The sequence below is a fragment of the Pan paniscus genome, chromosome 15, assembly GCF_029289425.2.
Source record: "Pan paniscus chromosome 15, NHGRI_mPanPan1-v2.0_pri, whole genome shotgun sequence".
NCBI lineage: Eukaryota > Metazoa > Chordata > Mammalia > Primates > Hominidae > Pan > Pan paniscus.
In genome coordinates this window covers 65,608,395-65,624,052 of record NC_073264.2, presented here as the reverse complement: position 1 = coordinate 65,624,052, position 15,658 = coordinate 65,608,395, and the positions used below count along the sequence as shown (strand labels likewise).

Here is a 15,658-nt window from a genome sequence, read left to right as displayed (position 1 = left end):
TACTGTACTGAAGCCTCAAAGACAGGGACAAGGCTTAATGGCCTTTGTTTTCCTTGTGCCTAGCACACTCTTCCCACATAGTTGACACTTAATATGTGCTTGTCAAGTGAAGGAATTAAAAAAGAAGCCAGAGAGCATATACTGTTTGTTTGAATACAAACTCTACCACTAGTTTAGCTATGCGGGAACTTCTTTAAGCCCAATTTTCTCATCTATAAAATTGGGATAATCATACTTCTCAGAGGACTCTTAAATAGAGATGACAAATGTTCCTTTGCCTTTTCAATCCAAGCACAGCACAATTTAAAAAAAATTAATGTCATAATTACAGTTTATAGAATTTTATGAAATGATCAAGTTCAACCCACTGCTTTATAGATCAAAAAGCAAACTGAGGCCCTAAGAGGTTAAGTGGTATGTTCAAAGTCACATTTAGTTTTAGTGGCTGTCAGGATAAGACCTTGGTCTCCTCAATCCTGGTCTAGGGCTCTTCATACTACTCTAACTGCAGCCTACACATATAGCATCACCTGGCTGGCTGTTTTCTCCTCTGAAACAATTATGTTTTGCTGAAACATAGTAGTTGTTCAAATTTGCAAGGGTTTGCACCTACACAAAATGGCCTCAGACTGTTATGCTTTTGGAGATTGGGCTTTGTTGGCTAGTTAGTATTTTTCTGTCTCTTTACTTGCAAGCCAACAACTGTCACTTCTGAAAGGTGTGCTGATCTCCTGTGGCCCACCATTTCAATCTCTTCTTGGCTGTGAAATTAGACAAAAACTCATTGAAAATTGAATCTACATATCCATTCATCCTAAAGAGGGAGCACAACATCTTCTGAAGATCTAGGGAAATGCTCATAAGTAAGATGTAAAGTTTTAATTCCTGAATTTTGCTGACAGGCGATCATATTTCCCTCCTCTTTTGCATCAGGCCAAGGCACTGGATAGCTGAGGTTGCCAACCAAATAACTTACAAATAAGTGAGATGTTCCTGTAGTTCAGTTGCATTATATTCTAAGAAATGAACTTATCCACACAGAAAGCAGAAGGAACACAGTGGCTTCTGGAATATTCCTCTCTCCCTCCAGAAGCAGGAGGAAAAGTACATTTTAATCCATTCATCCTAACGAGACAGCACAGCATCTTCTGACCACCAGAGGGCACTGTGTAAACAGTAGGCTCTTCTCAGCTAAAAACGCTTCACCAGGAAATCCCTTATTGCACATGGCATTTATATTCTTAGGGTTCGTTTTGTAGGACTTCTATTTCAAAGTACTAATTCTGTGGACTCAGATTTTGTCTGGAACCCACTTAAAAATGCCCCTCCCTGTATTTTGTCTCAGCTGCCACCACTATGTACCAATCACCTAGACTACTTGGGAGCTACCTAGAACTTCTCCCTCATAATCAACCATTAAGTGTTGCCAATTTTCCCATTAGATATTTCTCAAATCTGCCCATCTACTCCATCCCTACCTTTCCTGCTCTTGCAAGGCCTCTATTATCACTCCTGAGTTATTAAAATAGGTTCCTCAACCAGTCTCTCAAATCCTTCACTCTCAGGTAATCTTTTTCTTCCCAGAGCAATGCTGTTTTGAAGATGATTCATGAAGAAGAAAAATCATATCACACTATTCTACCATGGTTCCCCTCACATATCTTCAGACTAAAGTATAAAATCATTATTGAGGCATACAAAGCCCTCCATGCCCACCCATCTAGTCTTACATGTTTAGCTACTGCCTGCTTCAAACTTCATGTTCAAGCAACATAAAACTGCTCATCACCACCTTCACCCTCCTCCACACACACCCAGTATACTTCATAAATTTCTTACTTCCCCTGCAGTTTTACTCATGCCAATTGGTTCTTTGGGTCTGAACCTCCCAGATATCATTTAAAAATCAGTTTATCACCTCCTGCAGAAAGCCTCTGTAACACCTTCCTCTCCCACTATTTTAGGTTTTGATCTCATTGTGTATTACCTCTTTATTTTGCACTTTTTACACTGTATTTTAATAATCAGAACAGCTACATAAAGTAGGTGTTAAAGCACAAACTAACCAGACTGCCTGGGTTCAAATTCTGGCTCTGCCACTTATTAAGTGTGTGACCTTGAGAAGGTTGCTTAGTCAATTTGTGCTTCAATTCTCTAAGAAGGGATGGTAATCCTTTCTACCTCTGAAGAACTATTGTTAAGTATATCTCTCATGGAGTAAGTGCTAAATAAGAATTGGTTATAATTATGTGTTGGTCTCCCCCATGAGATTGTGAGCAACTTTAAGGCGAGGACTTTGGCTTTTTCATTTCTCTGGAATATTAAGTATTCAGTAAGTGTTACTGAATGAATAACTGGTGAGACAGCTCTCTCTATGATGATGGGAGGGATTACCCAGTTTCCTTCTTTGAGCAGATCCTACACTTTTTTTTTTTTTTTAATTGAGACGGAGTCTCGCTCTGTCACCCAGGCTGGAGTGCAGTGGCACGATCTTGGCTCACTGCAAGCTCCGCCTCCCAGGTTCACGCCATCCTCCCGCCTCAGCCTCCCGAGTAGCTGGGACTACAGGCGCCCACCACCACGCCCGGCCAACTTTTTTTTTTTGTATTTTTAGTAGAGACGGGGTTTCACCATGTTAGCCAGGATGGTCTCAATCTCCTGACCTCGTGATCCGCCTGCCTCGGCCTCCCAAAGTGCTGGGATTACAAGCGTGAGCCACCACACACCCGGCCAGATCCTACACATTTTTTAAAAAATTGTATTGTTTCCAATTTTGTGGCTCCAGTTTTGTTTAATTCAAACCAAAATCCTGAAAACATCACAATCATATAATTGAAATTCAACAAAATGAAACCAATTTAAAAAAATCATAAAATGTATGTTCATTCTAAGAAACTTAACTCCATTTTTAAGCTTTATTTAAGATTCCCCGATCCCAAATAACCTAACACACCAAAAGCCTTGCCATTTCACACATGCTGTTCCTTTGCTTAGAACCTTTTCAATGTCTAGCTCACTCTGTTTGGGACTTCTTTTTTCTTTTCTTTTTTTTGAGACAGGGTCTGGCTCTGTCATCCAGGCTGGAGTGCAATGGGGCAATTTCGGCTCACTGCAACCTCCGCCTTCCAGACTCAAGCGTTCCTCCCACCTCAGTCTCTCGAATAGCTGGGACTACAGGCATGCGGCACCACGCCCAGCTAACTTTTGTATTGTTTGTAGAGACAGGGTTTCGCCATGTTGGCCAGGCTGGTCTCAAACTCCTGAGATCAAACAATCCGCCTGCCTAGGCCTCCCAACGTGCTGGGATTACAGGTGAGAGACATTGTGCCTGGCCTCTTTGGGAAGTTTTTTCTGATCTTAGGGTGAGGCAGATGCCTCTTCTGTGCTGCCAAAACAGCCTATACATACAACAATATGGTACCAATAATGCATCATCCCAACTGTGATGCTCTGTTACCACACTTAAGGCAGATATTGCAATTATTTGGCTCCCCTGCTTTACTGCAAGCTCCTTGACATCAGGGCAGTATCTCGGTCATTACTGAATGTCTGACATTTAGTTGATACTTGATGAGTTTTTGAATGAATAAATGTTTAAACAGGTAAGTTTTATTTTGCTTATCAATTTTTTGTTTATTTCAATCATGGCAACTTTTATATAGTGGTTGGAAATTAAAATTAAAATTAAAATTTAAAGCATTTTCCCATACATTATACAACTGATCTCACAACCACCCTGAGATAGGTATTTTTATTATCCTCATTTTGCAAATGAAGAAACAGGTTCAGTGGCTGACTTCCCCAAAACTGCTTATCTTGTAAGTAGAAGCTGAGACTCTTGATTCAAAGCCCTAAGTTTCAGTTTGTGTAAACCAGACAACACTCTTCTGAATATGACTATTAGCTGAAGTGCCCCTTTGGAACATTCTAAGCCTCCTAGAGTCACCTTTTTCATGAATCTAAAAGCTCTCATCATTCTCTTACTGCTCCATCTTGCAGGAAGAATGTCCAGTCCCTTCCCTAAATCCCCTTCCATCTGCTAACTCCCCACTGTCCACCAGAGCATGCCTCTTCTAATACTTCAAAGTGGGGGTGGAACTCATCTCTAAAAACGACTGCATGCATCTCATATAGACAAAAGAAAATCTGGTTAATTCTTTAATCTTCAAATTTTATTTTGAAAACTATTTTAAATTCAAAGACAGAGTAGTATAAAAACCACCCACGTCCCCAACACTCTCAAATAACCAATGTTGTAATTAACTTTCTATGTACTATTTTGGGGCTCTGTTTTTAGATCATCATCAACTTCTTCACAGTTCATTCTTCTTAAATACACATGGCTAAGGAGTGAGTCCCTGCCGCTTCCTCCCCATTATCAGTCTCTTCCATGCCACATCTGAAAACAGCGGTCATTGACCCTTCTTTCGTCCAATTTCCTTTCCATATGTTCAGCATGCAATCTTTGGTGCTGATCAAGAGGAGCCCCATCCCATATCAGCACAGGGATATATTGGCAGTGGTCTTCATGGCAAGTATACCCACTCCTTCCTAATTATAAATTATGAAACTCTCTATAAAGGTGAGGGTTTGCTTTTGTTTTCACGTGTTTGGCTGCTGTAAATCAATCCATCAGAGGCTGGGCAACAACATTAACATGAACAAAGTATGAAAAATAGCCCACCATGATACAGTAAGTATTTAATAAGGACAAACCTAAAATAGCAGCCCAGTTACTTAATCAAATAATTTTAAATCAGCCCAATGCAAAACACTCCCCTTTCCTCTACCTGGCAATTCTTACCAACCTGAGTAATGTGAACAGAGAACATGAGTCCATGAATCACCACAGGCCATCCCCAGGCAGAGTGAGGCACACTCAGCTGTGATCAAATGTTGCCTTCTCTCGTTTTAAACAAGGAATTAACTGTACACGGTGATTATCTCTGGGGAGTGGGAGTCAAAATGACTTTCATTTTTGTATTTTATGTACTTCAGTAAGGCTGAATTTTTCAAAGAGCATGGATTTTATAATAAAAAACTTATTTCCATTTTGAGAAAAAATAGACATGAGTAACCCTTAATTTGGTTCACATAAGAATATGAGAAAAAAATAATTTCACCATTTTAGCATGAGATACTAGCACAGAAGAAAATGTCAGGAGAAAACATTCTATAGAGACCAAAGTGACCTCTCAAGAAGATGTTTCTCAAATATACCTCATTTTTTTTGGGAAGACAACAGATTGCAGCTTATTAACAAAAATCTATGGAAATTTTCCTGTATTTCTATACCAAATAGTTTCCTCTCCTTTGCACCAAAGGCTTAGTGCTTTTCCTGGCTAGAGGGCAAGTCTGAAAGCAGGTACTTCTTTTCTCCTGCACATTAGAAAGGGAAATGATGCTACAAAGAAAACGAGATACTCTTAAAAAGGTCGATGAACTATATCTTCCCCAGAGCCTGGCAAAAGAGGAGAATGAGGAAGCAGTACAAAAATTTAGAAGTGTTAAACTGAAATCAAAGCACAAGGTCAAGAGCAAGTGGCTGTGACTGTGCTCATGCCCTGCTAAGGCCCTGGTTAAATATGGTTTCTCTTTTCTCTGACAATGATACACCGGTCCCTTCCCAACAAAAACCCCAAAAAAGTAGGCCATCGTATTAGGAGTGGGAAGAATAGAAAGGCTTCAGGAAAGACTGTTCAACCTGAGTTATTCAATACCATGAAAATGTGGTATTAATGGAGAAAGCCTGCTTGCTCATAAAACGAATGTAAGAGGTTAACTTTAGACTCTACTGTAGACTTTATGTTTATTAACCTTTGGAAAAGCATTTCGCCTCTACTATGCTTCAGTTTCCTGTTTTTGTTGTTGTTGTTGTTTGTTTTTTTGAGACAGAGTCTCGCTCTTGTTGCCCAGGCTGGAGTGCAGTGGCGCCATTTCGGCTCACTGCAACCTCCGCCTCCCAGGTTCAAGCGATTCTCCTGCCTCAGCCTCCTGAGTAGCTGGGATTACAGGCGCCCGCCACCACGCCAGGCTAATTTTTGTACTTTTAGTAGAGATGGGGTTTCGCCATGTTGGCCAGGCTGGTCTCGAACTCCTGACCTCGGGTGATCCACCCGCCTCGGCCTCCCAAAGTGTTGGGATTACAGGCGTGAGCCACTGCGCCCGGCCCAGTTTCCTGTTTCTTTAAGAGGAGGAACCCCCTTTCTAGCTCCCAAAGTCATCCAGTTATTATTGAGACTTTATTAGATATCCAGCAAGTGATTCAAAAGCAAAGTTTTGAGGTTCTGAGCAAATGATGGCCAGCCATCATTCAAGCCTCATCTTTTTGTACTCAATTTTCCCCGTTTCTCCACATCATATCTATCTGCACTAACAAAATTTCATGGAATCTAATTTCTCCGTTTCAAAGAAGACTGTGATTGCTCTGTAAATTATGAGACCTGCATCCTTCACCAAATCTGCTTCAGAGACATTGATCCTAGGTTGCCTCAAAAAGCCTCGGACCACTCCTTGGGTTCGAGTGTCAAAGGGAACACTATTTCTTGTACTGATACATACCGTATGGAAATACACTAACACCAATTTAGAATCTGCGTGCACTGCCACACTGAAATTCGATTTAAGAACGTTATCACACACAAATGTCCTATCCCCAGAAAACGTCAAGGATTTTCATCAACCTCTTCCTGATTCGCCCAATTTAGAAAATGTCAAGTCAACCCTTCAGATCATGTACACGCGTTGCTTAGGTAGAAAGGGAGACTGGGTGGGGTGGCTGAGCTCAGACCCTGCCTACATACTTTAGTAGTAACGACTCCCGATCTGCATCCAACACATTTACCGAACTTCTAGTAAGCGCCCACCGCTGCAAGCGAAAGCACTCCCTTCCCAAGAAACAGATCTTTTCCACTTAAAATTCCCAAACTCAGACCTTCCACTTTTTACTGAACAAAAAGCGTGTGTGCCGGCGAGAGGGGGTGGGAAACAGCGTAGCAAGAATTTGCACGGATCTTAACGCCTCCTCCCTCGGAGCGCGCCCAAGTCTGCAGCCTCGGGCTCCGGGACACTTCCCCTCCCACCCGCCGCCGAGCCGCAGCTGTAAGTTGAGAGAAGCGGGCTCTAGGCACGTCAATCAACCGGGTTCTCCCGCCTCCCGTCTACGCCTCCCCTCCCCCCTCGAAAAAAATAAAGGCAGAGAAAGAAAGAAAAGAAGGTAACTAATTTGGGAACTAGTCTCCGTAGGGGCTTTGCCTCCGACTCAGGGAGGCCGCACGCCCGGGACCTGACGCGCCGGCAACAAGCAGGCGGCCTGGCAGCCGCCCGTCACCGGGTCCTCGCAGCGCGTCCGTCGCGCTCCGGCTCCCCGCACGGATCGGCGCCGCTCCGGCCCCGCACTCCGCCAGGCCCGCGGCCCGTCGCCCTCCGGCCTGGGCCAAAGTTGCGCAAATAGCCCCACAACTGGCAAATACTTACCGGCCGCAACAGGAACCAGAGCTGCGGAGATTTTAGGGAGTTTAAGGCAAATCAGCCGCGGGAAAGGCGGGCGGAGGCGAAGGGGCCGCGAGCTGCAGTGGCGGCGGCGCGCAGCGCTCGGCGCTCGGGCTGGGCTGCGCGGAGAGGCTCTGGCTCTGCCAGGGACTGTGCTGCAACAAAGGACTTCCGCTGCCGCACAGCCGCGCCTGCCGCACCGCACTGAGCCGGCCCCGCTTACGCGGCGACTCCGGGTCTGCCCACCAGTTCGCTGCGGCGTCCGCCAGCCTTCCCCTCCCTCTCGCCCGCCCACCCACTCTGCCGCTGGCTGCTAGGGGCACCCGCGGTCGCCTGTTTGTTGCAACAAGTTTCTGCGTCGAGCTCCGAGGAGGCTGGCGCAACCCGCACCGCGGGGGCCGTCGCGGCGGCGGCGGCTTGACCACCCCTCTTGCCCCTCTCAAGGGTAGGCTTGGGACCTCCTCCTCCTCCTGTTTGCACAGCTGGATGGGACTGGGCTCCTCCCGACTCCCCAGGGCAGGATGCGAGGCTGCTTTCCCACTCCGTCCAGATGTCAGACCCCTGCCCCGTTGGGCCCAGCAGCTGGGCCGTCACTCGCGGTCCGCCTCGAGTGCTCCGGCAACCTCGCCCTGTCCCGTCGGTTCAGGGTCGCCCAGTCCCCGCGCCCCCCCGACCCCACCTTCCGTGGGCCTGCCGCCTCTGGCCCTGAGTCACTTCCCCCGCCATGCCCCACCTCGCCCAGTCCGCCTCTCCACCCAGGCTCCCGCGGCTCGGCCTCCCTGGCCCCGCGCCCTCATCCCTTCCCCAGCGAACACGCGGGCGCATCCTTCCCCACCCCCACCTTCACCCCAGAACTGAGGGGGTGCCTGTGCTTTTGCACACCCTGGGGAAAGTCCCCGAGTCACGCGGTTGTTTGTGGGGAGCCTGTGACGCTCAGGCTTGTCCCTATGCTTCCGCCTACAGAGTCACAACTGCGAACCGTGGCGGCGGCACTCAGAGCGCGGGCCGACCCCCGCCCGGCCACTGGGGAGGGAGGGCGCGCACGTACGCACGCACGCACGCACGCACACCCCGGCCCTGGCGCCCCTCTTTCCCCTGCTACCAGACACGCGGTCACGTGGGGCCATCGCGGGCTGCCGGCGCGGGAAGCCGCGCGAGAGGCGGCCGAGGGGTGCGTGAGCCGGCGCCACTGCTTGCAGTGCGCGGCTTGGGAGCCCGCCCCTCCTGCACGGAGGAGTCGGCCTGCCGCCGCGGCGGCATCTGGGTAAGCGACGCGGTCCTGCCCCTGTGGGCTGCCCCGGGCTCAGTCCCTCCCGCCGCGAGCCACCCAGGGCGGCGGCCTGCAGCTGCAACAGTCGCGGGACAGATGCAAGTAGCTGGGGAGAGGGGTGTTTTTGGTCCGATTGAGATGTCAGGCAGGGCACAGGAGGAAAATACATCCGCGAGTGAGCGCTGGGCCGGCAATACCCAGAACCACCCTTTGCTGCTCGTAGGAGCGGCTGCCGGGGCCTGATTCAGGGTGGCACACGGGGTGCCGCGAAGGTGCAGAGCCGTCCCGGCCGCGGGTCCGGGTGCGACCCCCAGCAGGAAACCCCAGTAGGCCTGCGGCCTCCCTCGGGTAGCGCCGACCCCTCTTACGAGCGGGCGACTTTCCAGATGCTGGGAGGACGCTGCGGCTACTGTTTCCACTCCCAGCTTGTGATTACCTCGTTTCTAGGGCAAGAAGACATCCCCCCCTTTTCTATCTTCAAATTATGTGTATCTTGTTCTAAGCAAATCCGGTTTTTCTTTTTGAAGCTTGACCCATCTTATCACCGTCTTCTCTGGCACTCAGTATTTGGAGTAATCAGGTGTTACCAGTTGCGGAGGCAGCGCATAGCACAACGTAGTACCTGGAACCTGACGGCACCTAGCATGTTTCAACAGTTAGCGCCCGCATCACCCCAAGGGATTAAATTTGGCATTCTTTCTCTTGAGACTCAAGTCCTGGCAGAGCTGTTGATCCTCTCACAAGATTCTGTCATGTGTGTAAAGTACACTTTGGAATCTTAAATTTTAGAGCCGAGAGGTGCCTTATAGAAAATCTGTTTCATCCCTCTCGTTTTACAGAGAAGACACCAGGCCTGAAGAGCGTGATGTAGCTGGAGCTAGCTACACCTCTTGATAGCTAAGACTCCAAGGCTCCAGACACCTTGGTGATTGCACTCTCCACCATGCCAGGACCGCAGTGCCAGTTTACCCCACTCACCTGTAGAGAATGTATCCGGCGGAGGTCATTATATATACTTGGCTTGATTCAGGTTATGGAGAAGTCAGGCATGGCCACTGTGTGGGTTTGATAGTATTTCTAGGTGAGGTAGGCCGCCTATGGTGTATTTTTGAAACTGAAAGCCTACACCCCCCAGCCACCCCTGAAAATTTCATTGCTGTTCTCTATTATTTGCAGCATTGGTTGCTTCCTTATGTTAAGGCATCAAAGTCTTCTTTAACAATCTGGATATATTTTAGTTAAAGGTAAATCGTGAATCCGTTATCGGACATCAACTCCTTAATAGGGAACAGAACACTGATGGGATATGACATGGAATAGATTAATTCTGAGAGCTGGCAGTCAGTGAAATATCAAGGTGTGGTCAGGAAGAAAACAGAAAGGAACCCACGTAACCTGTTAACACCTTTTTTGTCCAGTCCTACCTTGAATGTCTTATTTGCATGTAGTAGAGATGGATTCTGCTCAAGTTGGCCGCTGTTTACTGAGTGCTTGCAGTGGGCCAAGTATCATACTAGCTGCTTTCGTAGATGAACTTTGTGTCTTTACCAAAAAGGAGATGGTACTGTCTTCATGTTACAAGCCTGAGGAAACAGGCTCATTACCTGGGCTGTGGTAATACAGTCATTTGCCGTAGAATTTAAGCCTAGATCGCTTATCTCTCAAGTCCAATCAGTGCTCTTTTGCATTATATCTTGCTTCTGTTTCAGCCGGGAAGGGAATGAGAGAATCGCCTGTGGCTGATTTATTGGCGCCTGTGGTTGCCCAGAGAGGCCAAGCAGGACTTTCAGCTGCCCTCTATGCCTTACAAAGTGGAGCTGTGAGCTTCCACCGTATCTCCTGAGGGGAATGTGAAGGAGCCAGGCTGTCTAGCTGGGGAGGAGGTGCCTTGGCCGTAAAATATCCTGGCCAGGGCTGTGCTGGGAAGTGTTGCATAATGCCCTCCCCACCACTGAACCAAAGTGATTTATTTGCTATGGTCCGTAGGTGGTGCCTGACCAACTTGTCCATTTTAGCAATAACAGGGCCAGAAAAGAGTTGGGGGTTTTATATTATTGCAGGGTTTTTCCTTGTTTTAAAAAAGCAGTGCAGGTGCTCTTATCTTGATAAGTTATAAAGTGCTTCTTTCTACACCACTTCCTGTGCCCCTTTTCTGTGTATTTATTCCAAATAGCGTGTGAACTTCAGTCTTTTAAGAAGAGAAAGCTAAGAAAATATTGCTCCAGTTTATTAGCACAGGCTATGGAGACAGACCTGCCTTTTTATCTCCATTTTATACTATTTGCTGATTGTGTGTCCTAAGCTTAGGATTTTTCCTCATTTGTAAAATGGAAATGAAAATAATACATTAGTCATCACAGTGAGGATTTTAAGAGATAGTGTATATAGAGCACTTAGCACAAGGCCTTGCATATAGTATTTATTATAATAATAGGTTTTGAAAATAACCAGAATAGTATTCTCCCTAAAAAGGAAAGATATTGCTACTTGAACCTGCTTAGGGATAGAGGAGGAAGAAGAAAGTGTTTGTAACAAACATCAGTTTCAGGATTATTGATTAAATTTATTTATACTTCTGGGGTTTTTTTTTGTTTGTTTTTTGAGACAGAGTCTACCTCTGTCACCCAGGCTGGAGTGCAGTGGTGTAATTTCGGCTCACTGCAGCCTCTGCCTCCTGCATTCAAGCGATTCTCTGGCTTCAGCCTCCCGAGTAGCTGGGATTACAGGCGCCTGCCACCACACCTGGCTAATTTTTGTATTTTTAGTAGAGGCAGGGTTTCGCCATGTTGGCCAGGCGGGTCTTGAACTCCTGACCTCAAGTGATCCGCCCACCTTGGCCTCCCAAAGTGCTGGGATTATAGGTGTGAGCCACTGCGCCTGGTCCATGTTTTCTTTATCCATTTGACTATCCATGGACATTTGAGTTTTTCCCCCTTATTGGCAATTCTTCTGCCTCAGCCTCCCAAGTAGCTGGGATTACAGACGTCTGCCACCACGCCCAACTAATTTTTGTATTTTTAGTAGAGACGGTTTCACCATATTGGCCAGGCTGGTCTTGAACTCTGACCTCAGGTGATCCACCCTCCTCGGCCTCCTAAAGTGCTGGGATTATAGGCATTTATTTACCCTTCTGCTTTCCCTTTGCTAGCAGGAATTTTCTTTCTCTCTCTCTTTTTTTTTTTTTTTTTTTTTTTTTGCTTTATTGGGAGAAAAAGTGCTTAGAGTGTTCAGTTATTTTTTATATTTTTCTAATTCATTTCTTCTGTGGTTACAAATCAGTCATGCATGGATGTTTTATTTTTTCTGAAATCTCCAAGCACTTTAAGCAAAGGTTTTTATTAGCCCACTTGAGTAGTGTGTACATGGGAGTATACTTCCATTGCGAAAGAAGTATTGGTTTACTTGTATCCAGAAGTTTTAGTTACTCTTGCCTGTACTGTATTCTCGGTCTGTACTAGCATTATAATTTTCCATCTTTCTCCTGTCCTTTGAGTACCTTATTTTTTCTTTTAGAAATTTGGTTTGTCTTTAATGGACTGAGAGGAATCTTTTCCTTTCTTTCTGTGGGTTCTGATTTTTTTTAAAGGTCTATTAACAATTTGTGCTTACTGTTGTTAGTATTCTTGTGTGCTTGGCTTTATCAGGCATCCTACAATGTAATATTGGTTAGATGGGAATTAGAGGTGCTTGGAGGTTGGCTATGTCTGCCAACAGGCAGGAGGCCCCAAACTAACGTTTCCCAGTTCCATTAAAGGTTTCTAGAGCATAACTACTCTTCCTGTTTCATCTACCCCCTCCATACCCTCTTTGCTAACATTCTCAGTAGATCTTAATAAGCAGATGTCTGGAATTACAGCAGATTTTACCTCAAACAGTATTTTCAGATTTAGAATTTCTGTATCATTTTTAGGTGTTATGAAATCCAATCTAGGTGTAATGGAGTAAGAGAGTAAATATTTCTTTTTCCTAAATACTATTTGAAAAGAAGTCTGAAAATAGTGTGTTCCTCCACCCCCCCACCCATGCCCATCCTGCCAGTTTAGGAGCACTTTTGATTCTTTTTTTTCTTTTTCTTTTTTTTTTTTGAGATGGAGTTTCACTCTTGTTGCCCAGACTGGAGTGCAATGACACAATCTCAGCTCACCACAACCTCTGCCTCCTGGGTTCAAGCGATTCTCCCGCCTCAGCCTCCCGAGTAGCCGGGATTATAGGTATGTGCCACCACACCTGGCTAATTTTGTATTTTTAGTAGAGACGGGGTTTCTTCATGTTGGTCAGGCTGGTCTCGAACTCCCGACCTCAGGTAATCCACCTGCCTCGGCCTCCCAAAGTGCTGGGAGCGAGCCACCATGCCTGGCCATGGAGCACTTTTGTTTCTTAATCTGGCCAATATTTTAAGGTTACAATTAGAATTACAGTTGTTTATATTTGTTCATTTAATGTAGTCAACATAATTTCCATACTTTGAACACTCTTACGGAATTGTTTATTTATAGAGACTAGTATAAAGTTGTTCTATCTTACTTAGTTTGAACTAATCCAGAGTTACTACAATCTAGAAAGTAAAGAAAGTTTTTATTGTCTCTTAAATATCAATGTAATTGTAGAGTGTGAAATAATTTCTTGGGTTTCCTTGGTCCCGTGTTCTTCTGAGGCAGTGGTTCTTAACTGAGCAGTCACGTTAGAATCACCTGGGAAGCTTTTTAAAAAAAGAATCTGGGCTGGGCGCGGTGGCTCACGCCTGTAATCACAGCACTTTGGGAGGCCGAGGCGGGTGGATCATGAGGTCAGGAAATCGAGACCATCCTGGCTAACACAGTGAAACCCCGTCTCTACTAAAAATACAAAAAAATTAGCCGGGTGTGGTGGTGGGCACCTGTAGTCCCAGCTACTCGGGAGGCTGAGGCAGGAGAATGGCGCGAACCCGGGAGGCGGAGCTTGCAGTGAGCCGAGATCGTGCCACTGCACTCCAGCCTGGGCAACAGAGTGAGACTCTGTCTCAAAAAAATAAAAATAAAAATAAATAAATAAATAAACAATCTGGCCGGGAACAGTGGCCCATGCCTGTAATCCCAGCACTTTGGGAGGCCAAGGCAGGCGGATCACCTGAGGTCAGGAGTTCAAGACCAGCCTGGCCAACGTGGCGAAACCCCATCTCTACTAAAAATACAAAAATTAGCCAGGCGTGATGGGCACCTGTAATCCCAGCTACTCAGGAGGCTGAGTCCGGGAGAAGCACTTGAACCCAGGAGGCGGAGGTTGCATTGAGCCGAGATCGCGCCATTGCACTCCAGCCTGCAGCCTGGGCGACAGAGCGAGACTCTGTCTCAAAAAAAAAAAAAAAAAAAAAAAAAAAACAAGAATCTGTGCCTCACCCCTAGCAATTCAATTCTGTTTGGGCTAAGCCTGGGTTGGGACTCAGACATCAATACAGCTCTGCATAGAAGGTTTTACAGTATAGTCAGCAATAAGAACCTCTGTTTCAGGATAAAATGATTTCTACAAACATTCTTTCATTCTCTACATAATTAAATGTCACACCTCTACAGTCATGTGAAAGTTCCATTAAAAAGTTAGTCACTATATAAAGTCTTTTATCATATGGCACTTGAAATATTTTGCTTTTGCCTTTGTATTTATAGCCATGAGTAAGTAGCTCAAAAAAGATGTACATATTCCTCTGCCAACTTTCCTGTCTCCTTGTCTGAATGAAAATTCATCATAAAGTCTCAGTGGTAAGCATTGACAGAGAAAATACCTAAGACTGTTTTCCTACAGAAACAGTCGTCTTGCTCTTTTTGTTCCTTTTTTATTAAGGATTCTTACAGCCTGAGAGAATGAAGAGCTGTGTAGTCCAGGATATCAGGCTGGCTACCATAGATCTGAGAGTCCAGTCTAGTACAGTAGATTTTTCTAAATACATAAGAATCAAAGATATGTGTTGAATATCAAGCCAGCTTTAAACAAACATAGATACTAGTATAAAGTTGTTCCATCTTAATTTGAAGTAATCCAGAGTTACTACAATCTAGAAGGTAAAGAAGGTTTTTGTAATCTCTTAAATATCAATGCTAAAACTATTATGATAATGTATCACTTTGATAACAGATAAAACTTTAAAAAATGTAGCACTCTTATATTTTGATTCTGGTATTTATAAGTATAATAAAATGATACTTTATTTTTCCATAATTTCTCTCACATCTTAAAATTCTCACCAGAAATTCTCAAATGTAACTTCTAAGCTCTTTCTGTATTCATGGGAAACTTTAGCTATTTCACATACTAGAGAAAATAAAATAGACAGTCAAAGAATGATGAGCAAAGGCTATACAAAAAGTCTAGCTAATAATTTGCAGAGTAGGTTGTATTAGAAAATGTTCTAATAACTCAATGGAATGGGGCTATTGATTTGAAGTAAAATCTGGTATATTACAACATCAAAGATCTCCTATTATGCAAAACAAGTTTGAATGCACCTCATGTGTACTTGGTGTTTTTTTTTAATAGATTTTAATTTGTTTCATTTTATACACTTGAAAAGTTTACTCCCTTATTTGATTCAACATATTTGCAAAATCTGCCAACAGTGTAAATGTTGAAAGTTCTAGATGGGGTTTTGAAGAAAGGGCCCTGGGTTTAAACTCAGTCTTGATGTATTATCAGCACCATTTAATAGCTAGTTGTTTGACTTCAGGTATGTTTCCTGCCTTGTCTGAGCCTGTGGTTTCTCAGCCATAAAATAGAGCTGATAGTACCTGCTCTATTACCTCACAAGATTTAAAAGAAAAAAAGATAGTGTAGGGCAGTGGTTCTCCAAGTGTAGTCCAAGGAGCCACTGGAGGTTTCATGGGTCAATAAGGATCTCCCTTATGTAAGAACAGATTCTCAATATAC

General features: G+C 45.0%; 2 protein-coding genes across 14 annotated transcripts in view; one reads left to right on the top strand and one right to left on the bottom strand.

The window, feature by feature from the left end:
* ZBTB1 (zinc finger and BTB domain containing 1) overlaps positions 1-8,509 on the bottom strand; it is a 29,845-nt gene extending 21,336 nt beyond the window's left edge. Inside the window, exon 1 of one of the 9 annotated variants that reach the window (XM_034937691.3) lies at positions 8,374-8,509. The gene's annotated coding sequence lies outside the window, so the exon portion shown is untranslated. Of the gene's footprint in view, positions 1-613; positions 7,424-7,476 lie in introns of those variants that run through there. The other 8 variants (XM_034937690.3, XM_055097695.2, XM_034937688.3 and 5 more) reach the window with 8 other exon arrangements.
* ZBTB25 (zinc finger and BTB domain containing 25) overlaps positions 7,814-15,658 on the top strand; it is a 55,195-nt gene continuing 47,350 nt past the window's right edge. For 2 of the 5 annotated variants that reach the window (XM_024925359.5, XM_003831611.5), the window contains exon 1: positions 8,439-8,755. In XM_024925359.5, the coding sequence (XP_024781127.2) occupies positions 8,439-8,755 (317 nt within the window). The other 3 variants (XM_034937696.3, XM_034937695.3, XM_057299726.2) reach the window with 3 other exon arrangements.